The sequence below is a fragment of the Nesoenas mayeri genome (assembly GCF_963082525.1).
Source record: "Nesoenas mayeri genome assembly, chromosome: 4".
NCBI lineage: Eukaryota > Metazoa > Chordata > Aves > Columbiformes > Columbidae > Nesoenas > Nesoenas mayeri.
The window spans coordinates 21,358,237-21,384,067 of record NC_137540.1 but is presented as its reverse complement, the minus strand read 5'-3'; the positions used below and the strand labels follow the sequence as shown (position 1 = coordinate 21,384,067).

At 36.2% G+C, this 25,831-nt stretch overlaps 1 protein-coding gene across 1 annotated transcript in view; it reads left to right on the top strand.

Moving 5' to 3' along the window:
* The window catches only part of TTC29 (tetratricopeptide repeat domain 29), a gene marked incomplete at both ends in the record, with an annotated part of 178,700 nt that overhangs the window by 116,680 nt on the left and 36,189 nt on the right, over positions 1-25,831 (top strand). The window contains 3 exons of the mRNA XM_080343825.1: positions 14,586-14,677; positions 19,919-20,042; positions 24,663-24,894. Of these exons, the coding sequence (XP_080199951.1) occupies positions 14,586-14,677; positions 19,919-20,042; positions 24,663-24,894 (448 nt within the window). The remainder of the gene's footprint in view (positions 1-14,585; positions 14,678-19,918; positions 20,043-24,662; positions 24,895-25,831) is intronic.

Sequence of the window (25,831 nt, the reverse complement as noted above, 5' to 3'; positions counted from 1 at the left end):
TTTTGTTGTTTGGGGTTTTTCCTTTGTTTGTTTGGGGTTTTTTTGTAGTGGTTTATTCTTTTTAGAAATAGACCAATAGGAGTCACAAGGTGAATTCGGCATAGGTTTCAAGCTTGCTTGCTTGGCTTCTGCAGTATAGGAGACATTCTAGATTTCTTTCTTGAAATACACTTACATGCTTTTAATTATTTGTGATATGATTTATCCAAAAGTTATTGACCACCTTTATGCATACTTCTTCAATGTTACTAGGCCTATCTTCTATATAAATCAACTCAAAGCTGGGAAGTGTGTGCCTGTTGTCACATCCGTTGCAGTCAAAGTCTGTAGCTGAATGTGTGAATATTTCAAAATTAAAAAGCTACATATAATTGTATAAAATGATACCTAATGTTTTCAACAGCAATGAGAAGAGGATATTTTGTCTCTTTCCAGAATGTAGTCTGGCAGATTAGACTAGAATTTTCTGTGCTGAAATTTGTCTGCATTGGTTTTTAACTGACAAATGTGCTGGCATTCTTGCCTGATCAACTTATCTGTTAAGTTTCTGCAAGTTACAATAAGCTGTGTGGATGATGAAGAACAGTAAGATAAACCAATGTGCTAAATAAAGAAGCCTGCATGCGTATTTGATCTCAGGAGAAATTAAGTAAGGAACAAGACTGCACAGTCTCCATGTTATAGAAAGTATCAAACTACCCTTGAAAATGTCAAAAATATCAGATGTCCTGGCATTGTTTCCTCAGGATCCGTTTTGCTTGTATTTTATAGCTACTGCTTTCCCTTCATTGCTCCCCCATGCATCCTGCCAGAAAGTTACAGCAATCATTTGGAAGTTCTTTTTTTCACATGCAGAATTATTATTTTTTAAGGAGGATTCTGAAACTTTGATTTGTGTAATATACTACTATTAATTTAAAATATATACGTAATACATTGTGCCTAATGGTTTTAGTCTCACAAAAACACCTGACAGGTAATGAAAGCAATGTGCATTGTTGTTAAAAGGGAAAGTCTCTGCAGTGCAAAATATAAATGGTACATTATATTAAGAGTATGCAATCTTATTTTAACTGTAATGAAAATACCGATACTTTGCAGTGTAAATAATATAATTATGTTATAAATAGTGGCATTTCCTAATATAATGACATTTCCAATAATGTTACATAACAAATCTATGAAGTACTTTCATTCCAAAAACACGGTTTGTGTTATGGGACTAAGGAAAAGGGGAAAATTTTTATTTCCTTTTGTCCTTAACAGTGATCAATATAGACAGCAGTAAAATATCAATGGTTGACAGTACTGTTGAGCACAAGTTGTCTTCACCCTCCAATTAGAAATCATTGCCTAAAATTTACCCTTCTGTTCTCAGTTTAATGGTCTCTGTATCCAAGGGGAGCTCAGATGCTTACGGAGATGAAATCATTGCATCCCGGTCCCAGGGGGCTCCTGGTTATCATTACCCGTAACACGCAGACAATACTGCTAGGAGCCACTTTGCCTCATGGTAATATGTAGTTCATCACCAGCTTCTGTAGCATGCTAAAGAGGTCTTGCCACACAGTTTGGGACTATTCGGGTGTAGACTCAGGGGTCTCAGCAGTTATTTTCCTGCTTTGCATCAGTTTTCATCATCTTTATCCTTTTATGCTGTGGCCCACCTCGGGCAGTCTCCTTCTAGGGGAATCTGAGGGGAGCAGCTGTTTCAGACGCCGTTTCCTCCAATTGTTGCCGCTCGGTTCCTTTTGCTGTTTAGCTGCTCCTCCCTCCCCCAGCGTGCACACACAGCAGCGTGCATATAAACTTGTTTCGCTTTCATTCATGTCTTCTAGCAGGGTGGAGAAGCATATGTTCCAAATATTCATTATCTGATGCAGTAATTAAAGGTTGGAATGATTAAGCTGCAGCCTACTATATCAAAAAATATGCAGTCACTTTGTATCGAGTGGGCTAGTTTTGCTGAAGGTTTTTTTATTTGCTAGGCACTTGGTGTATAATCTAACATAATTTGATTTTGTTTATAATCTGTATAAATTGATTTAATTTTATTTGATATATATTTGATTGATTTCAGTGGACTTACTCAGATGTAAAAATGTAAGTGTGTGCAAGTTTAAAAGCCTGAGAACTAATTATGTTCAATAGCAGTGGGGTATGTTCATAATATTTTTCATATCATCTGGTTTATAATCAAGTTAATGGCTTTTCCACAATATATGACACAAAATATTGATAGTTCATATTCTGTAGATTTATTTTATCTTAAACATTATAGATTTTGTCAGGGAGAGTTCTCCATCTAGGCTAATTTTAAAGTAAAAGTTGCTGTCTATTTGTTTTTCTTCAGACTTGCACAACAAGCTAAGTATTAAGTAAAACACTTAGGTGTCCTTAGAAATCTTGCGTAAGGTATTGTAATCTATTGCTTGATGTGGGAGGTTGGTGTTTGGTTTTTTTTAAATGAGGCTTTCAAGAATAGCTAAAGTTGGCTCAATGCTTTTTTCTCTTTCAGTTAGAGTTGCATCTCAAATCATCAGGAAAATTCCAGTCCTCATCCTTTCTCTGAGCACTACATATTTTCTAAGCATTCCTTTATTTTGGGTTTTCAATTTGGTGTTTCAGATACGTTACATATTTAAATAATAGCGGCAGCATTCATGAGTACTGAGACTCATGCCAAAATAAATGTAGTAATTTATGACATAATACTACATGCATGAATTGTCAGAATTACAATATACAAGCCACAGGCATAAAATTATCAAGAAAATTTATGAACATACAAAGACATCTTCACATTCAAAATGACCCTATTAAAGTAATCAGAGGTGATTTATGACTATAAACTTAATGTCTAAAAAAGTCAATGTCAAAACAGCTGAAAATTTTTTCTCAACTCATGCATCTAGGGAGAATATAAGTAAGTGTATCTGGGATGCAGATATTCTAAAGTTAGTGTGCACAGTATATTTTATCTAATTATATCTATTATATCTAATCATATAGATTGTAACCATATGTATGTATGAATTTGGCCAATCAAGGAGGATCTTAGCAAGTAAAAGAACTCAAAAAGGTAGACTGAATGTTATGATCTTTTCTCCCAAACATGGTGAAAGGCAGCATCATTCTTTTGATATTTGCTCACTGTTGCAGTGCTTTGCTGGAAGGCTGAACTTCAACATGTCTTTCTGTCAATGGTGTCTGGGTAGACCACTGGGTTTAGGTTTAAGCTTTCATTACTGTTGCTACAGAAACCCTTAAATGGAGACTTGCAAAACGCATCAAAAGATACTATTCAGTGGAAATTATTTCAACCCCTCCCGCCTCTTTTAAATCAGCTGGGTTTTCCTTTGTTCATCTACAACTGAGGCCAATAGTAATGAAGTGTAACATTGTCACCTGAGCAAGTGGCATCACATGCTTGAAAAAACATTTTAGCATACAAGTTTAAGAAAAGGTCTCATCATTCCTAGAGACTTCACTTTTATTAATTTATTATTTATGTAGAAATTTTGTATTTTTCATATCTGAGGGATTAAAAAAATAGGCAAAACTCTGAGTCATCTTTGAAGGTAAGTTCGTCCAATTGATCTTGTCACTGACAATGGATTATGTGCAAAGAAAGGTTTTCTTATTGAAGAAACTGATTAAGTTTGATGTTTCTGAAAGGTTCCACTGCTACTAGGCTGGTGAAGATAGTACAAACAAAATTGTGTGAGAACAATTACTACTGGTAGTGAACTTTGCCCTGACAAAATATACTGACTCAAATTAAGAATTAAGAAATTTGAAATTATTTGTGTTGAGAATCTTAAAGAAAACCTGAAACTTCAGGAAAGAAGTGAATGTCTGATAATTCAATTAATGTTTTGTTGTTAATGTAGCACTTAATTCTTAAAGTAAAAGAAAGATCTAACTTTTTATTTGGATGTGAAAGTTAACAGTTTCTTAGGGAAGGAAGGATTTCTTCTGTTGGTTTAATTTAGATAGCCCTTCTCCTATCTTAGACAGTTTCTTGAAAACCTGGAAAGAAAACAAACAAACAAACAAAAACCACACAGGGAAAATGTTCTGAATAGCCCTGAGATGTAATGTCTCTGTTTTTCTTTACTCCTTTTCTGTTTAGCGCAGATTTGCACCTTAGTGACGTGGTGCCCACTACAATTGCATTGGAACATGGTATCATTTTCCTTTTGAGTCTGTGGTTCAAATGGCACTTTGCTTGGTTAATGGCATCAAAATAACTCCCCTCAGTAAAGTGAAGTTTTGTCAAAATAAATGTACCACAAGAATACCCTTTGTAAGAAAACACTCTTAAATGCAGTGCTGCTGCAGAATTATAGTAGTCAAGTTATACAAAAAATGTAGAGCTAGAGAAACAAATTATATTAAATATGTAAAAAAAATCTATTACTTGATGACAAGCAAATGAGAAGATTATCAGATTTCCATGTTTTCCCATAGCAACAATGAAAATAAATGCACTAGTAACTTGCCAACAGCAACCCTACTCTTCAGGAGACTCATGTTCCATGAGACTGGCTACCAAAGTGCCATAAATGGTCAAACTTTCATCTCATCCAGTACAATTTTAGATTTAATCATTCATACATCCCAAAAGAGTGAGACAACAGCAGTGAGCTGCAGATTTGACTGCATGCTCCATTAGATAAAGCTGTAACACCTTTTCAGAATTTTAGGACTATCTGACCACTGGAGTTCTCAGGAATCTGAATATGAGTTTGTGACAAAAAGTTTAAAACCTGAACTTTGGGCGCTATGCGTGGAGGACATTGCTTCGTGTGTTTGTTTTAAAATCCCGAACAGCATGAGAGATGCTGGGTTTCTGTATATTTATATGTTTTATGTAGCCTTAATTCATATATATATAATATATATATTTGACATCCTGGATTTACAAGTCATGGCATTTAACACATCAGATGTGGTTTCCCAAAATTCAGGCTTTATTTTTTGTAAGATTTTGACTCAAGATATCTGTTACCAAATGACAAGTTTTACTGTTACCTTATAAACATGTACACTTGCACTTGGGCACACACTCTCTGTATGAGTTTTCAAAAGAACTGGAAGAGGCTGCAGTGCAACGTTAATAAGAATATTTACACACTTCTGCATTAATAATAATAATAGGTATCCTAATATGAAGAGAATTCTTTGTATGATTCTGAACCATTTCCATGAAATTGTTGCTAGATATTATGTTTGAACTTGAAGCAAATTTTCCCTTACTGGAAGTTTGCTTTTCTCTAATATCTTGAGCCATAAAAACTCAAACTGTTCTGAAAGGCAATAAAAATATCTTTGCATCTATTTTTTGCCAAGGAGTGGAGGGCAGAGCTCTTGGCAACCATGGAGCCTTCACTCTGGTCCTACTTTTGATACAGCCAATGGGATGTAACAATCTCTGCTGTACTCTGCTGGGTATGGCCAGTAGAGGTGACTCTTCCTTATGTTTTCCCAGGCAAAGCACAAGCCAGATTGTGACCACAGCTGTACAGTGTCTGTTTTATGGGATATAAGGTTAGAATTAGAATTAGTCCGCTTGCACTGCCTGAGGTTTCTAGACTTCTAATAACTCTATTCTGTCAGTTAAAAGATGTGATTTAGGCAAACATTTTCTACTTATTGTATTGAAACTTTTTTTTTTTTTAGAGTAGCTAATAAAATATACTTTTTTTTTTTTTTAAATAACTGCTGATATACAACTTTCCACTCATTTCATTCCCACAGGCTAGGAACAAAAAAGACAAAGCAGTATACAACCATATGTTATGGAGGTTATTTACTTCATGTACTTTAGACTGTATTGGATTTCTATGTTAGGTGTGTTAAACCTTGGAACCTACATGCTGTATATAATTGAGCGAAAGAGATAGTTACAGCACATCTGATTTTGTAGCTTATATTATCTGAGAAACAATAGCATGAAAGATCTTAAGAACTGTCAGTAGTATTTCCATTAGTGAAACTGCGCGTATTATACCCAGACCTGCAGCAAATGGCTGAAAAACTGTATAAGAAATTTTCTAATTCAGTTAGATAATATACTTACAGAAGTCAGAATTTTTATGTGTTTTGAGAAAAGAAACATTTGTACCCACGCTGTACAAACTCGAGAATTTCAGTACTTGAATGCAAATATATTCATAACCTGAGAGGTTTTGTTTTCCTTTGGAAAGTTTAGTTCAAATGAACAGGCTTTAAAAAAATTCTATAATGTAAGTCTTTTAAAATTAAATTGGTTTCTCAAATTAGTATAGTTCAAGCTGCAGCAATTTACTTATTAAATACATGTTTAAATTTCAATACGGTTATTCCTATTGGCTTGAAGGGGACAACTCATACTCAGGTGTAAACAAATGCTTAACAGCTTTGCTTCATCAGAACTATCACTGGCTAGATTGGAGGAGATCCTGATTCAGGCATCGGATCTTAAGGAATTTAAAATTTATCTTTTGATAGATAAATAACCTGAGAAGTTAAAACACTGAAGCATGCCAGCATAAAACCTAGAGCTTGCTGCTTCATTGCTAGAAGCAATTTGTTTTGCTGTTTTGCTTTCAGCTTATGTATTATTTCAGAGCTGATCAAAAGAATTGGTAGCAAAGTGTGAAATAAATTGCACTTCTAAATAAATCGATTTAACATTCCATGGTGCTTTAAGTGATTTTAGTAATATTAATATTTAAAATGTTTCTGTCTGAAATCTTTTTATGACTACATATGGCAATAACGGCCACCATTTCATTCTGCTGTTTTTCGTATTAGAATATTACACAGTAAACATTGTAAAAATACTATCTTAGCACTGAAATGGATGCAAAAGATTTCAAGTGTCTATTTGCATGTAAATGACTCAAGTTTTATTCAGTCAATAAAAAGAGTCTATTAATCCTTTTACTATATTTCTTACGTGAGTTAAAACTTAAAGAATATGAGGGTTTCAGCTGAATGAGAACTTTTCCTAACTTCCATATAGGTATAAGAAAAATAATGGGGTTTACCTGACTTAATTTTTTTATACCTTCCTAGTTTGCAGATTTATTCTGTTGTGTTCTGCAAATCTAAGGGTTGGTTTGTTTGCTTTTAGTTAGGAAAACTTTGTGTAATTAAAAATACCTGTTCGTGGGTGGACTAAAGATATTAATAAGCATGAAGCAGGATATTTATAGATGCTTTGTCTAAGAAGTAACGGGAATTTAAGCATGCACATACATACAGGGTGATATTAAGCTCTTTGGAGGCTACAGCAATCTGACAGCCAGGTACATTCACATAGACATACAACAGTGTGATAAAAGCACTCCAGACATCTGGATCACAGTGCTGTTATACAAAACCATTTCTGAACAATTCACATTATTGCACTTACCCAAATTTCCAGTCTTGTCCACCCATTTCTCGTTTCTTTCTCCACCTCTGGCTTTGTCTTTTATGTACTCGCAGAATCTCATTTTTCCTTTACCAGTCACCTCCATCTGCTTATGTGTCAGAGTGGCCCTTGTGCCACACATCACGTTGAGGAATTCTCAAGATGAAGGGCTGTATTCACATCACTACTTCTGTCTCAGCACTGTTTCATGCTTGTCACTGCTCAGCACTCAGCGCCACACTGCCTTGTTTTGTCAATAACCATTTATTTGTTGCTGGAATAGTAGCAACCATTACATCTGACCTCCCTGTTTCATCAATTATGGATAGATTATTGGATGTGAACATCTGCAAAAGCTTGCTGTTGAACTTACCTCCTGGCTGGGATTAGATAAAGTATTAAACTGTTGTTTATTGTCAGGCCAAAACTCTACTGGGAAGCCAGGGAATTCCAAGACTAGCAGGCTCCCATCAGCAAGCACCAAAAATTGTTTAGTATTGCCACCATTTCCCATAAGATCGTAGCCATTTATTATTTACACTTATTACTAGTTGTTATAACATACTTGATAAAAGCTCTTGGCAGGCTCACTGTTTCCAGCTATTGTCACATCTGTCAGGATGGAAAGGATACATAAACTGTTTTTTCCTCTTCTGTTGCTGTTAAAGGGTAACAGATGAAGCTTCTTCACTCCAGACTGTTAAGCCATGCTTTATTTTGAAGAAATATGTCAACAGTGGCTGGTTTGGAAAACATTACTTTCCCATACTAAAAAAAGATTGCAACAACCTTTACTAGAGTAATGTCTCTTGCAGTAAAGATTTCAAATTGTACAGTAATAACAGACTAAAATGTCTGGTTTTGATGTTTGCATAGGTTTTTGCTCTGAAGGACCTGGCAGATTTTTATTTTTATTTAGATAAAACCCTTTATGAGCTGTAGTAAATATTAAAATGATGACTGCATTCCCACAAAGTTGTAGGTATGTTATAGAGAATAATAATTAATATAATTGTTAGTGGCACAGAAGGCCACAATTAAGAACAGTAATACAGAAGTTAATACAAAATACATAAGGATGGGAACAAAAGTTAACATTTATTCAATGATCTGTACATTTAATGGCTTTCAAGTTTCCTATGCAGCAAAATAAAGCATACAGGATCAACTTCTGACCTTGTGGAAGCCAACAGAAGTTTGAAATATATCTGAGGAAAGGAACTTTTTCAGTTAGTTACTTGGATTTACATATCGTCCATTCAGAATAAAAGCAATGAATATTACACAAAGCATCCAAGTAAGAGTTGACACCGGGAAAGAACCCTTCCTGTAGAGGAATGAGTGAAATTTTTGTCTTCCCTTCTCTAATCCTTCAAGCAGATGCAGACATGAGTACCTTGAAGCATCTATTGCTATACAAGCTTATAGAGCATTGAAGTAAACGTTGCACTTGATAGCCAAGTATAAGAGGGGAGGGAAGCGTGTGGGCTGGATGGAGCAGTCGCCCAGCAGGGAAGGTGTCAAGGAAGCAACACCTCAGTGGTGGCCACATCCTGGCAAGGGCCTGTGAAAGGTCTTGAACAGGTGTTTGATGTTTGACTTGGTCAGACGTTCCCTCCCCAACCCCTGTCCCCACTTCCCTTGCTCCAGGATGCTCTCTTGTGCTATGTATTGTCCAAATACCACATTAAAGTCCCTGGAACAACAGTTTTGGAACAGACCAGATTGGCCATAGCAAATTCTTTCTATCTCCATAGGAGCAGTGCTACAGTTTGTACATTTGGGGGGGATGTTTGCTTGGGGAGGGGTTATTTGTTTGAGGTTTTTTCCATTTATTTATCAAAACGGTATAGTCCAGTGTAATTGGATGTGGCTGAAGACAAGAAGTCAGCATTCACCTTTACAGAATTTAACAACGTGTGGGCTGCCATTTCATTGATACTGGAACTCTGCTCATTGTAATCAATGCATTATATGAACCATACAATTTTCTTGTTGCTGTCCAACCTCTCTCACTCTGTGTTTTGGACAAAATAAGAATACCTCTGGGTCTGTATTGTGAAAAACTTATTTGACCTTACTCCAGATGGCCACAGGTGCATTACTACTCCACTATGGACTTTTTAGGCATGTTCAAATACACATTTCTTAGGGAGCTGTTGGAGAGCATTCACTGAATTGCAAAATGCCTATGCATGAAGTTCTGTTTTCTTCTGTTTTCACTGGACTGCATGGAAGTGATTACTTAGTGACTGTCAGAGCTACGTGTTTTTTCTGGAAGTATTTAAGAGGTATTAAGTGGTATGAGGCCAGTAGTTCTCACTTGATTGCACTGTCTGACTACCAACAGCTATTGTTGGCTTCAGAAAAATATTGTCAGATGCTGCTGGCCAAGCTGGGCCTTGGCCTGTTACTGCAGCACCTGTCAGAAATCATTAGCTAGTGATGTCTTTGACTAATGTTGCAGTTGATTTTCTGATTCACGTTCAGGAGCTGTAAATGAGGCAGAAGCATCTTAACTGCTCACCAGCTGTGAAATGGCTAAACACAGCTAGATTTTCAGAAATCAAAATAAATGTATTTCCAATAAAGTCTGACAACAATATCAAGTGCAAAGCTGAGAGCAGAACTATGGTTTTGTATTTTTTGAAGTTACGGTATTATAAATCAATATTATCTCATCATGTTTTTGTCAGAGTCATATATTTTACCAAAATGATAAAATACTGATTGTAGCATTAATCTTGTGTTGAGTTGGATAGACATTCTCTATTCAGCATAAATTCATACCTTCGATTTTTACTCGTGTCCATTATCCTCAGATGTATCAATGTTCAGCACAGCCTAAGGCTTTTTGTCTGAATCCTCAGTGTATGCTAATGAGGTGTGTACATGTTTTTATGTACATATAAAAGAAGTACAGGTGTGACAACAATAAAAAATAAAGGGTGGGATTTGGGGGAGAGGGGAGTCTTCTGGGAGGAGCTGGTATATCTGTTTTATACTACTGGAATAACCCCAGGGGGTCACACTGGCACAATGCTGAGATAACTGAGCAGCAAATCTGGCCCTGAGATCTGACTAATATTTTTCTTGGCCAAGGAAGAAAACATGAAATTCATCACTATCTAGAGAATTAGTGCAAGAGCTATACCACAAATAGGCTCTAGTTTGAGGATTTAAGTAGACCTTTTTATTTATGCACTGTAAATACTTGTCTTTACAATAGACTTCCAAAGACCCAGGAAGAGAGTTTATTTTGTAAATAGGTGCTCCCACAGTAGCTCTCCTCCTTCCATGTGCACCTGCATCCAGTTTTTTGTGCTCAGCAGGAAAACAAGGGAAATTGTAGACTGTGTCCTGAATTTTTTCTATTTGTGTTTTGGAGCCATGAAAACTTTTTTTCCTGAATACAACAAAATACTAGTGGATGGCATGTGAGACAGTCGTCTGTAATGTGGAAGACAAAGTTGAACTCTTCACCCTGCCACCTTCCCACGTCCTGCGCATATGAGAACAAGTGATTTGAACCCCACTGTTCGTTTTTGTATTAGACTTTTTTTTTCGAGGGGGGAGGTGGGGGGCAGGGGGAAAGGGGGATGTTGTGTTTTGGTTTTTGTTGGTTGTTTTTTTTTACTAGTATTTATACTGCAGACTCTCAGAAGTAGGAAATTTGAGACAGTCAGTGTGCTTGGCCGCATAGAGCCAGAAACTGATTTTTGACCAAAATCAGTATAGTTGTTGTAATTTTTATATTGTTAAACTTACGTTTTCATTTTAGAGGTGGAAAGAACTGTACATTATTCTAATCTGTTCAACTGCATATACAATGATGTTTTTCCACTAGTTGCTAGGAGTATCCAATCCTCTTTGAAAAAGTATGGAAATTTTATAACAGAGCCAAGCATGATCAGGAGCAATCTATTGCAACAGCTTCCTACCTCACAACTTTTTCTTTCATCAGAACTTTTTGTACATATAAAATTTTAAAAACAACAACAACGACAGAAGACATTTTGAGTCTTCAGTAACTCTAAATCTCTGAAAACTTTGTCTGAGTTTTGAGAAGTTCAACCACATTCTTATAATGCTCAAACCCTCTCTTTTTACTGTAGGTTACTAGTATAGATTCTTATTTAGTCCCATTCAATACCTCTTTACACAATGTTATATAATTTTATTTGTTTCATTAACATGAAGAAAATTACCAAGATGACATTTTTGTGTACAATATTTAGCATAAAATACAGAAGCAGATGCATGTTGCCCTAATAAGTAGACTTTTGTTCTGTTGTCTAAAAGAATTTTTCCATCCTTTTTGTTTGTATAACAGTAGCTGTATTCTCTAAGACCATAAAGGCAGCAGAACAGCACATTTGTATAGGAGCTTTCAGCATTAATTATTGACATGTTCCACCTCTTCCTTGGATGTCACTGTCCTCTGCACAGATTGGCCAAAATATGTATAAAAGACTGATTTCTGGCTATACTTCTGTCTAAAAGTAAAAAAACTTTTATAGGGGCCTATGAAATCCATTAGGTCCAACTGATAACAAGTTGGATAAGTTCCTGATATTTATCCACTTGTCAAAGAACAAACAGATAACTGGCTCAGCTGTGCCCAATCAATGCTGTCTTGCCACTTGTGTGTCTTCTCTTACGTAGCATTCATAGGAACCCAGTTAGATGGGCTGGTTGTTCATACCTCATGTAAACAAACAGAAAAGTTTCCATGTCCTTTGGTTGTTTCTAGTCTGCTTACAGATTCTAACAGACATGGTGTCAGTTCCTCTTGATTTGCCAGTATGCAAGCTCTGTAATTTTTCATTTTAAATGAAAATTTGTGTTGTATAGTTAAATGAAAAAGTGTGCTGTGATTGCAGGAGACTTTGAGTGAAAACCTATAATACTTACATGTTAATCCAGCATTTTATCCTGCCCTACCTCTTCTTTTTCTATCCTGAATGTTGAAGGTAAGGCCTGCACTGCAGGGGAGGAAGCCTCTATTCACTTCTTCTGCATAAATGGATACTAGGCGATTGTAGCGTACAGAGGCACTACACAGCGCCTTTCCATCAAGAATGTGTCCCTACATAGTATCTGAAGCTGGAGGAGTTATTTGAAATGCAGACATAAAGACTATGTTTTCTATTGTAATTTATCAAGATTTCCTCCCTTTCACGTAGATGATTTTACTATAATTAATTAATCATTTTTAGAATGAAATAGCTGATTTGCATACAGTAGCATAGTAACCTGGGACCAAAATCAGTACTTTTCATCAATATGAATGAGTGGCTTTACTTACTTCTTTCTAGCAGTTGTTGCGGAGATGTAGTGAACCAACTTCTTACTTTAGCTAATTTACTTTAGTTAATAGCTATGTTTTCACCTTGGTTTTGTCTGTGCTTTCTAAGCTTTGTGATATCTTTGATAGAAAAAAAAAGTACAATAATCTAAGCCTTAGGTCCTGAAGTAACCTTTCTGTGCCAGATAGTAACCATTAGAGCCTCTGTGTCCTAGTTCAATGTTGCAGAGGCCAGTTTAAAGTGGGAGTAATTTTTCAGTCCAGTACATAAAATTTTGAAAACCTTCTAACACTTATGGCAAGTTTTCTCATGTGGCCATGATTATTACAGCAAATGTTGTAGGAAATCTGAGTTAAATGCAAAACCAAAACCTGCTTCTTGGACAGTTCTGTGCTTTTCTGTTACCAGCCTGGGTTATTATAATAAAAGGACACCCTGCAGATCTTGACAACTTTGCATATGCATTCAGTTTAGGGTGAGTTCTGAATCGATGTGACAAGTTCCTAACTGAGGTGCCTTCACTCTCCTTTTGTCATATCTTATGCATTGATAACTCAATTGACAATGACCTTCAAGTACAGGATGCAATGTGGATGTACATGAGAACATAACTGGTAAGTACTTGAGAGAAGATAAATAGTGCAGTGCACATTAGTCAATGCTACTTCTTGTGCACAGTGAGCTTCTATAACTAAAAAATAAGAGCCCTGTCCAGGGATACTCCTGAGTGTGGTGAGACTCTTTCAAGGACTAGGAAATCTGAGCCGTGGAAACAGTGACTGAAATGGTGACATCCATAGCTTTAGCACACACAAGTTGTCTTCTTTTGAACCACGCACTTTGCCAATGACAGGGAATGCACTCTTAACAGAAAATGCCCTATCTTTTACCTCGGTATAAATAGGCATCTTGGGGCATGCAGGATACTGTCGTATGTCTCTGGACGTCTCCCATCCCCCTTCAGAGCTGGTAAATGACATTCACTACTCCCTTCTTGGAAATGTGCAAAAAGGATTTCCATAGATAGTCTTTGGAGATTTCCTGTTTTCTCATGTGTGTAATAGGTTGGGTCAAGCAACAAAGAGGAGGGAGGAAAGAATGGGATTTAATTTTATATGCACTCTCCCATCATCACCATTGGAAAAAAAAATGGAGGAAAAGAGAGATTATGCAATATAGATGATGTCAGTGTTAAATTAAATTAATATCATTTAGTTCTTATGCAGCAGCTCTAAGCATTCAGTTATGGGAGAGATCATGATAATAGAGTACATTCCAAACAAATGTTAACAAGTTGCTCATGTGCATGAATAATTAGTCACAAAAATAACAAAATTATCTACAGTATTTTAAGCCAACATGGTTTAAATGTAGAACCTGTAATTTATTCACTTTTCAGGCATTTGAATCATATTAAGAAAATTTGTCATAGTGATAGATCAAAGAAAGAAAAATAATAGTATGTTGTGTTTCAGCATATCATTCTAAAACGCTGAATGCAAAACAGCCCATCTTAAGGTATTAACAGAAATTAATAAAAGCACAAGCCCTTAAAATCTTATATATATTTATCTTGCAAATCAGGTAATATCTCTTTGGTTTTTACAAAGTGTCAAAATACAGGGATTTAAATGCAAGTTATACATTTTATATTTTTTATTATTGAGTTCAAACCAACTATAAGTAAAGATCAAAACCCTAGTCCCATTACAACTGACTAAACAAGAAATGTACAGGGGGGAAAACCTTTAATTTTGTGTTTCATATGGACACAGAGACTGAAAAAAAAAAAAAAAAAAAAAAAAGTGGAAATTCTTAGCTTTGTATTTATTAGGTTTTGTTGATTTGGGGTTTTTTTTCCTATTTCACAGATTTTGAACACCTCTGTAAAAATCTTCACAGAGCTTAGTGATTCTTCTGGCCTAGGCAGAGCATACGCAGCTATGGCCAAGATCCTGGTAAGGTAGGTTAACACATCCTTGTCTGGCTGTCAGTGCAGATTCATTCAACTGTGAAAGACTTAAATTGTTAGAGGTCTGTTGCTTCCCATTACTGACTGCTTAAATTTTAAGCAGTGCCCTTCTTGCAGTAAGCGATCCTTTCATCAAAAGTTATTTTGAACTGGTACACTTTTTTAAAGTGTGTGATCCAAGATTTTCTTTACCTGTAAACTATAATATGCCCTTGTTTTCCCACATTTGGGGGGTATTTTTTTTTCCGGCAAGTTTGGGTGTATTAGTTTGAAATGACTCCAACTTCTTACACAAGTAATTTTGACATAAAGAAGCATAATGCAATTATCATATGAAGGAGGAATAAAAAAAGATATTAAAGTGAAGATTGCAGCTTATCCTTGATTAATCCTGTGTTTGAAGACTTCATTGCATATGATGCATGATAGAGACTGGCAAATTGTTTATGGAGGAGGACTTGTCACCAGATTTATTTCAGCATGTGGAGCAAATTCTTATGTTTGAGTTGGATGCTTTGCCTCTTGGCCTTTCAGAGCATGTAGAGACCAGCCACAATAACAGCTCTCTTCAGCTCTCTGACACATAATTCATAGCTATTCATATTCTGGGCATCTTAAATAAGCATATAGGTAAGATGTTCAACAAGTCAAAGAACAGACTTAGAATACACGGTCCCATTTTCAGAAGTGTCTTCAGCAAAATTAAGATTTAGTTTCTGGGATACCAGCTGTTGCAATGAGTGACTTCATTTTAAGTACAAAGGTGTCTGAGCTCTCAGGAGCATTCATGGCTTCCTTGTGTTCACGAAAAGCAGCAGTCTGGGTAGAGGGTGGCCAAAGACAGACAAGAGGACATTCCTAGAAAACCGTCTATATTAATTTCCTCTCTCTGTGATTTAAGAATTTTGGAATGAGAGCACGTACATTTATTTGCTCAGAAGTTACAGCTATGGAGATCCTTCTGAAGTCAGGTTGCTAACCTATTGCACAGATAAAGACACAGCTGTAGACCCTTCCTCTGCAAAATGGCTGCTGCAGCTTTTTTTATAAAACCCATCCGGTATTTATGTCGTGAGAACAATAACCAAATTAACAGCTTACATGTGTGCCTGCTTTGAAGAGCTTTAGGTATGTGATAGGCATTAACTGCTCAGACCTGTAAAATATCGTGATGATTCTTGGCATCTTTCAGCCATTTGAGAAACTTTTATGTAGAAAGATCTGGGCACCTATGACTCAACTGAATTCTGACATGCAGTTGACCAAAAATTCAAAGAATCACAGTTCTGGATTTGTGCTCCAAAGCTTTAAAAAGTCTCAAATAAGATATGTAAATCTGCTTTTCTGTGGGGGCCTTATGTCTTCTTGAATGCTTGAGCTCCATGACTGATGGTCATAGAGACTCAGGAAGTTTTCATCCATTGTATTCATAGGGAAATTTTGCAAGGAGGTATCGCACATGGGGAGATGCTGTTCCATAAAACCCATTTATTCATTGTTTTATGTAGAAATGGAGAAATTCCATGGTTGCTTTTACTACATCACAAGCCGCAAAAATAGCTGAGTAGACCATAAAGTATCCTTGACATGGGAAAATGGCATAAGCAATGTTTGAAACAAGTGTTGAAGGAGTTGGCCAAAGTGAGGCTGCTTTCAGTTGTCTCTGTCAGGTTGTGGCAACTGGGGGAGGTTCCTGAGAAGTGAAAGGTTGCAGATGTCACTTCTGCCTTTGAGAGGATCTGGGAAATTACAGGTTGGTCAGCCTCTCCTCAATCCCTGAGAAAGTGAGGGAGTGAACATTCCTGGAAGTGATTTCCAAACACGTTGAGAACAGGAGTGTAACTGGGAATAGTCAGCATGGACATAAGACAGGAAAAGCGTGTTTCACCAACCTGTTAGCCTTCTACAACAAGACAGTTGGCTTGGTTGGATGAAGGAAAAGTGGTGGGTGTTGTTTCTCTTCAGTTTTAGCAATGCTTCTGACACCATCTCCAGCAACATCTTCATACACAAGTTGATAAAGCATGTCTTACAGAAACGGACAGTGAAGTAATGTGAAAAAATACAAATAAAGAAAAAGTGATCAGGCTGCCTGAAGACTCTGTCACCAACAGTAATTATTCTGTATTTGTATTTTTACCAGATCTAGACTAGACTTGTGCAAATAATTTTAAATTTGATGGTTAATATCTTTACAAAGAAAAGATGACCTGTGTTTCCCTTAAAATAATGCATTATAACCATAATGCCTGTGAGAATCTGCACTGATTGTCTTGTGACAAGTTGGAGAAAGTAGGTGAGCCCTCCGAAATGACTCGGAACTTGTCTATGGCTTTGGAAGTTTTTGTGAAATCTTTGCTACAGATGTTTCCACAGACCACAGGAAACTGAAATTCTCTATGATGTGCATTTAGGTATGTCATTTTCCAGGGAAAAATCTAACATAATAGCATAATGTTCTTGACTTATTCTGCCATTGTCCACCATGGTAATGATTTCTTGTGAACACATGATTTATACATCCAATTCAATCACCTGAGCAATCCTATAAAAGGTGCATATTTTCATAAAAGTCTAATAGGGGTAAAAATCTCATAGGGCATTTTAGCATGAAACTGGAAAATGAGTTGCTGTAGATATGTAATCTCTTCTGCTGAAGTCATCATAACTGTTCTGTGGGATCATGAATGACTATATCTTTAGGAAATGGCATTTTATCCATTTAGGAGTGTGATGTCTAAGAAGATAGAAAGTATATGGCTGTATAAAATAACATGTAGATTTTTGATGGAACTATAAAATATTAGCCCTTTGAGTGGGAAAGACCTGTTTATCATGTTACCAGGTCTTGTGCAGGATAAAGTGTTTCAGTAATCCTTCTAGCATACTTTAAATATCTCAAGCCGTAGTGCTTTTAGAAGTACTTGCTTTGAAAAATTGTTAAACTGTACCAACCAATTGCTAGTTGGCATATGTGAAGTTCTAACAGCAAGAAATATCTTTCTGATATGTATCAAATTGATTTCTTGAAAGAGGTTATCTGCCCTAACAATTTTCCTATTATCTATATGTGGAGCATAGGTTTTTATGTGAAATATAAAAAATGGCCAAAAATACATCAAAACATTTCTATTAATTCATGAAATTAAGAAAACCTTTTTACATTTTCTCCTGTCACTGATTCCATTTGCTTTATTACTTTTAGCCTCTAGCCCACAAACTTGGTGGCACAATCAACAAACCCCTTAGTGGCTGTTTCATCTCTGCTCTATTTGATTTCTCCACTCTGAGTAAATGATTAAGTTTTCATGCATTGGCTCAACCAAAATCTATGTTCACTCAACCACATCCTTTATTGATTACTTCTACTGCAAACAGTAGGCCAAGTGTGATATACATAATTGGACAGTTGTCAGGGGATGTGGGTGTTAACAGTCCTGTTTTCCCAATTGGAAACTGGAATCACCTTGATACACAAATATTCTGCACTGTTTCATTCTCATTCCTTGGACCGAGGAGTCCTTTTCCTCAGAATATATGTTTTTAACTCTCAAAGGTCTGGTTGAATGGATTTAATGATTATACCATATAATATGCTCTTCGAGTTGCACCTGTGCACTGCATATAGAAAACTAGAAAAACTGGAATTAATATTTGTCTAACACTTTAACCTTGTCCTTTAACTTATATAAATCATATGCTGTATTTCTGTGGGGGCACATTTGATTTTCTCTTCTCAGAGAAAAAAATAGATTTAAAAAAGAATCTGTTTCTAATTCTAAAATTTAGAAGCCTTTTGACATTTGGCAAATGTTTACAGTACAGTATATTTAATATTTTGTGATAGTAAAAAAATTAGGAAACTTTAGTAAATCTTATTCTGCTTATTGACACCTAAGCTTTACAGTAGCATATCCTTCAACATTTCAAGCATGTTAGTTTGCAGTGTTTTAACATCCTTTTGTAGCAATGTAGTTCATCTCAGTCACATATAGATAATCACTGCAATACTGTAAATTTGCAGCCGTGCTTTGGTGTGTGTCCTGGTCTGTGGCAGGCTGTTATAATTACTCTGGTATCATAAGACAGGGAATTAGAGACTTCTGCCAGATTTTGAAAGTGCATACCCCTAGTATAGTTTATAATAAAAACCATAATATAAATAAACCCCAGTCAGTCATTTGCTACAGGAATATAGTTTGAACGTGCTTTAAAATAGTGAATAAATCACAATTCTTTATCATGCACAGGAACTTCTGTTTCTGTGCATTTCTTAATTAAGACTGGACATTCTGTCTTGCTTGGTGGCTTGACATTTAGCATGCTGCACTCCTACATTAGTGACTCAAGTTCATGGCTAATATTGAGGTCAGCTGCAGTAACGCTTCAGCCTTAAAGGGAAAAAGAGCATAATACCTCACAAGCAAACCTACATGTCTATCCTATATTTTGTAATCGTGCTGCAGAAGTCTTATATTGTTAATATGACCGGCTTTATTAAAAAAAAGGAAATCTGCAAATATTATTGTCAAAGTACATTAGCCAATTTTTAACTTAGATTCAGCTATGACCTCAGGTTTATCTGATCTTGTGGGATTTGGGGGTGACACCTGCAATCCACAGTTATAGGTTTGCCTGTGTGACTCCAGCAACCTTTGCACCAGCCAGCCAAAGTGCAGCATCCCACTCAGGGAAGGGCTGCCGTCCCCAGACCCAAGACACAGCACCGTTGTGGAGCTGCCGCTGTTCCACCAGGCTTCTGGAGCAAGAAGTGGCAGCTCTAAATGACAGCAGCAGAAAGTCTTACTGAAGAACTAGCCTTCTTACCTCCTTCCCCTATTTTGTCAGGATGTGAAGTCCAGTTGTATTGAAAATGTTATCAGCTGCTCAGTAGAAATATATATATATATATATAATAATGGAAACTCCAAAAATCATACAAAATAATCACCTGCATTTTCATTCTTGGCCTTAAAATATGGCACAACATTCTGAAGAAGAATGTTGTTTTATTTCACTCAGAGGATGCAGTTCTGCCCTCAGAGGTTCTGTATGGACTAGTCTCGTTGGTCTCAGCACAGGCAGTACCTGGACAGCTATCCTGGAAATAAAGCTCAGTCATGGCTGAGTCACCACAAAGTAAAGTTAGTTCAGAACAGGGGGATTAGATCTTTTGCATTTGGAGAGAGCATCTGAGTGAATACTTAATTTTGTCCCTGTCCTTTGCTTCAGTCAGGGAAAAGCAGATGAAACTGTTACATGCCTGGGAGAGTTTATGAAGGCTGCTGAGAACGCTCATCTAAGCCAAAGCCAGGTGGATGCACGTGTATTACTTGGGAATATCTACACCGAAAGAGTAAGTACTGGTTGTAGTAATGATGTAAAACAACTGGGTTTAGTTAATGGTAAAAATCTGGTTTTCCATATGAGGTAACCCAGAAGAATTGGATCTGGATGTTGTATCTTACCAGAGTTACCAAAGGTGAAGATACTGTGTGACTAAACACAATGAGCCTTAAGTTTTTGGGAAAGGTGAAAATTTCACACCCTATTTTACACACAGTTTTGTCCTAGAATTGGTAAATAAAAACTCCAAATTCGGATCATGATAGACTTTCAATGTTGTGAAAAATCAGGATCCAAATCTTCATATACCAAAAAGAGTCATCAGTTAATGCAAATGAAATTTTATTATCCTAGACATTGAAAAAATGTGGGGTTTTTAAAAAATGAATGTGTACAATTTTGCATACTAGTATGCAGTTTTTAATCTCAGCTTAGTTTCTTCACTACATTCAGACAAATTTATGAAATGGCTGCTGGCAGAAAATAGTTTGGCTAAGGTCTGTATTGGTAGTGGAAGGGCTTTCTCTTCTATGTGCTTCCATCCAGCCTGATGGCTTTGATTTGACCTATTTAAATCCATAGGTAGGCAGTGATGAACAATGTTAAGCTAGAGCTAAGAAATACCCTTTATTGTAGTTTCTAAGGTCTTTTGAGGTGCTTCTTTCTGACCCGTGTGCCAGTCTCTGAATTGTTCCTCTGGGTTGGACTCTGTCCAGGTGGTGTTTTCCAATCTCACTGTGACTCTCACCACATCTGGAGATACAGCACTTGCGCTGCAGGAGCACTTGGGTTTTGAAATTGGAAGGGTTAAAAACATTACTGTAGAGTGATTCATGTTGAGCCTTTTAACATCTCTGTCAGTGTTGAAATGCTACACAAAATTATTTAGACACAGTAAGTAATAAAAATAATTTTTCTGCAGACTGGACAATGTGGAAATTAGGAAACACTTTCACTATGAACAAAAACCAAAACAAAATTACGCTTTCTAAATCACCCTTTGTTGCTTCTGTTGCCTGTGGCTTTGTCAGAATTTCTTTTCTATGTGTAATATCACTTTATCTCAGATTCTTTTTTTTTTTTTTTCTGGATTCCTCTTACAATGAACTCCCACTACCAAAGTTTTTTGTTTCATAACTGTTTTTTGTTTCATGAGCATTAGAAACATTTCCTAGAAAAATTAGACTGTGTGCTTTCTATTTACATATGTTCTTAGCATAAATGCCTGAATTCCCATTGAAAACTAGGTTTTAAAGTCTCCAAGAACTTCCTGAAGTAACTTTAAAATGGATCTGCAACTTAGAAGAAAGTAGTGTGATGTGAAACTATGTGTAATTATTCTACTCCAAATTTGAAAAATAATTAACTAAATTCTGTTTAACTACTTTTATATTTCACTGCTTCTGCCACCATTACTAATAATCAATTCTGTGAGAAGTGATATTTTAATTCTTAACTTCTTTTTGCTTATTCTCTAAATTCTCTTTCTTAGTTCAGAATTTGCTGCCTCAAACTGGGGTAGCAGTGTAGAAGGGAAGAAATGTAGACACTTAATCTGTTTAACTTACATAAAATACATAATTTAAATATACTAAAAAAAAAAACAAAACAAAACAAAACTTAAAGTTTTATGATTCCCTATTTTCTATACCTTTTTTTTTTCTGCAAGGTCAGCAATGTTTACCAAAACTGAGTCTAAATTGACATTTCCTCTCTTGGATCACTGCCTGCTTGGTGTCAGCTGTCACTGACAGTATTCTCTAAGTCATTATTCAGGTATTTTTATTCAAGTCTATACTTCCCACGGTGATACAATTTGCAGTAGTGCTGTCCTTCTCATCAAATTAAAGATATCTCTATTTATATCCAGATCTATCCCTGGAGACCTTTAGTAAACTGGGGATATAACTTTTACTGTTCTTCCCAAAGTGACTAAGACCGAGTGCACTTTGCTCTGTCCACACTGTTGCTGTATCTCTGCAGTTCTGTCACCTCACTGTTCCATGACCATCATTGTCTTTCTTTAATGCTGTACACTCCAGTTCCCACTCTCTAGTCATGATTGTTTTACCCAAATGTTTCTTGTTTCCTAAAGTGCCTATGTTTGTAATTATGCGTGAGTATTAGGTCTAATTTCTCCCAGTTTGTTAAGCAGGTTACTTACTGAACATGCAACCTCTGATGGAGTTGGCATGACACACTCTGTCATTTCTCATTTCACTTTTCTCAGATGTCTTATTCTGAGCTGACTCACTCCTCTCACTAATTGCATCACTTAACCTATTATAGTTCTTAGGAGTACGGTAGGTAGATGGTTGAGCATTTTATCTGTTATACTACTACTTATCATTCTTTATGCATTGCTGTGTCCTCACAGACCTAATTCTGCTCTCCTGCTGTATTAAACAAACCATAAAGACTACCTAAATTTCTATTACTCTTTTCTCCTTTTTTATTACAGGCATATTTTAGCAATCATAGAAATTCTGATCTCAAGTGCAGCAAGTATCAGTTGGAGTCTCTCCTTCAGGTCTCTATGCAGATGGGAATTTCAATCTTATTAAATCAAGCTGAGAATGAAAGGATAAGACAGCTCTGAGAATCTTTTCAGTCAGAGAAGTTTGCGCCATCAGGGCAAAACTGGAAAACTGGAAGATATCTTCCAGAGAGCAGGCAGGCTATAATTAGTATTAATGACAGACATATAGAAACTGCCACAAGAAGTTTGTGTCTAGCTTTGACAATAGCCAGAATTAATTCCTTCAGAGTAAGGCAAATGATGAAAAGCTCCATAATTACTTGCTCCCAGGAAGACCTATTTTTGCCTTGTCGTCTTTGTTGGTTTTGAGGGGTGTTGTTTGCTGGTTTGGTTTTGTTTTGTTTTGTTTTTTTATCATAAGGATGTCCAACTTTCTCCTTAATAGGCTTGTGATCAAGATTGTCGCTATCGGAGAGAGCTGTCCGTAATTATCCATAGATTTCTTTCACCACAGTTATGTTCAGTTTATCCCTACTCTTCTTTTGTAGTTGGTAGCAATTTTCAGTCTATTTCTGGTTTATATTTGCTGTTTGGCTTATATTCACTTTGTCCAGTTTTATTAATATACTGTTTATGTAAATAAATATATTATATTTACTCTAGCTCTCTCCACTGCGTTCTTGATGCATCCTAATATTTTGCTTGACCTTGCTAGATATTAGAGCTGATTTGCATTTAGGACAAGGCACTGCAGAGCTGCCCATGTTATTTCAAGGCCACCTTCCTGAGCCTGAATTAGTTAGAACCTAGTTAAAAGTTACATATACTTCAGGCAGTATGAATTACCCCTCCTTTTCTAAAGAATTAATTTCATCTACTGTCAAATAACCACTCAGGTAGTATTATTAGGTCCCTTTGAAATTTGTCAAAGCCTTGCAAAAAATCTTCCTTTTTTACCAGTTTAGACAATCTTGGCAAAAAATGTCACCTGACATTTTTCTGCAGTAAATAAACATTAGACGATACTGATACTAGAGCAGAAAGTTGTTGCATGCTGCCACATATAATACAATACAAAACGTACTACCTTTCAAGCCTGGATTATACTATCTAGTTTTAATGAAAGCTGTAATTTATTTCCCAGCAATTCTATCTCTTTGTCTTTAGATTTCTTCAGATCTCTTACTTACACACTGTTGAGGTGTGGTTGTATGCTACTTTTTAAATTAGAAGCTTGTTTCTGCATCTCTTCACTCCATTTCTGAGTTCAAAGTCGCTCCATGGCAAGTAAAAAATATTCAAAAGAAATACACCAAGAAGTATTTTAGCTTTTCAGCAGTATTGTTCAGCCTATCACGATTTTCCCTAGTTCTCTCTTTATTCTTCTTTGGTCAAGAAGTTCAGGGGATTTCTTTGTATATCTCACATAAAAATTAGTTCTTGTTATACCTTTTTTTTTAATTCCTCTCAAGGTATTATCTGCTGTAGTTTATACTCCTTTTTACTGGATTCATGAATGCTAGATTTTTGTATTCTGCAGGATAAAGAGATAAAAGCTTCAAGTTTTCTATTTAGTAACAGTTGTCTTATATTTCTCCCACTGTTTCTCTTTTTGTGATTAGGATTATCCTTGGGTTTTGGTATACCTCTTTTTCCTCCACAAATCTATAGGTTTTTAATTTCTGTTCTTTTCCATACTTTATGTCCATCATTTAATCCTCCTCCTTTTTCCATTTTTAGGTTTTCTTTTCTAAAATTTAGTATCACAGTAGTAAATCAGTACCTTTCCTCCCACAAAGGTGTTAAACTTTATGAAACAATAGTGACAATTCCTAAATGGCCTGGCTGGAATCAGTATTAATACTTGGCATTGATACAGTGACTTGTATGTTCAAAATACTACACAGACAACCGAAAAACAATTCAGTTCCTGAGGAAGATGAGTAATGTTATCTGGATTTCAGAAGTTAAGAAGCAGTGATGGAGAGTGATTTGCTTAATACCCGACCATGAGTCATTCTGTGGGCTGGCCTCTCAGCTATGATCTCTCTGAGGTGCGAGAGGAGCAGCCTCTAATGTTGAGATAAAATATAGGTGACTACAAGTAGTTTTTACAGTTCTTTTCTTCCTTTTTTTTCTTTTCTTTACTAGGGGAACTATAATGAAGCCTTTGAATATACCAGTCAGGCTTTTGAGGCAGCAAAAGCTTTAAATAATTTGCCCTCAGTGGGTGAAACAAAGACTTACCGTGGCATTGCGGAGGCTCATAAGCTGATGTTGGCATTTAATAGCCATATAGAAGCAGAAGATCCCGTCAGCCTCAAGTACCTGCTGGAATGGAAGGAGAACAAAAGTGACATGTGCACTGACCCTCTTACAGTCGGTAAGACATTGGTTATGAAACGCATTAGTGCTGTATTGTCCTCTACAGTTAAGTCGTTTTTCTTGTAGAGTTTTATTAAATTATTTCCTGGGTTTAATCCTTGTGTTGAATGGAGGTTAGATTTACTCCTTTGTGTGCTTATTTTATAGGCTGAATTAAATAGGTTTAAATACAATATAGCAGGGACAAATAGATATGCTATGGTGGGTAACTTTTTTCAGTGCTGTTTTCCAAAACATGACAGTTACAGGGAAGCAGTGTGTATTTGTTTAGTCAAATATCATTATTTTAATCTTTAAAAATATAATAATAATATTCATTGGTAGTCGGTTTTTCAAGTGCATCCAAATACAAGTTCCCTGTTACTAAAATTAAGAAGTAATTTCTGCTTGACATAGTGAACATAGTTCTGAATTCAGAAGAACATGCTGTTTTATTTTTGGCATCCTTATACTCGACATTGGAGGTGAAGAGAAAAAAAAAAAAAAAGGGCAACTCTGATTTCTTGACTGTGTTTCCTTGTCTCAAATAAAGAGTAGAGGAGGACTTTGGGTGGAGTAGACCTCTTCCTTCATGGGTTAAATTTTCTGTACTTTATTTTCCCCTGTCCTGTATGTCCATACAAGACAAACTGAATTATGCATTATCTCCAAGTATTAATAGTACTGAACTGTATTGTACTGGGGAAGGAAGAGGGATAAGTCTACTCCACCTTAGAACTTTACTCTCTGCCTTCCTGTGGAGCACCTGAATCAGGAGTACATTGGAAATAAATGACAGGTGGGCAAAGTCATAACATGGAGCTTCAGAGTTACTGTGTCCAAATTGCCTCTCATTTATCATACTCTCAAAGAACTGCTTGTCTGTCCTTTCCTTGTGTATCTTTTCCTTTCATGGAAATGAAACAATTAAGTATAGCTTCGGTTGTGATATTTAT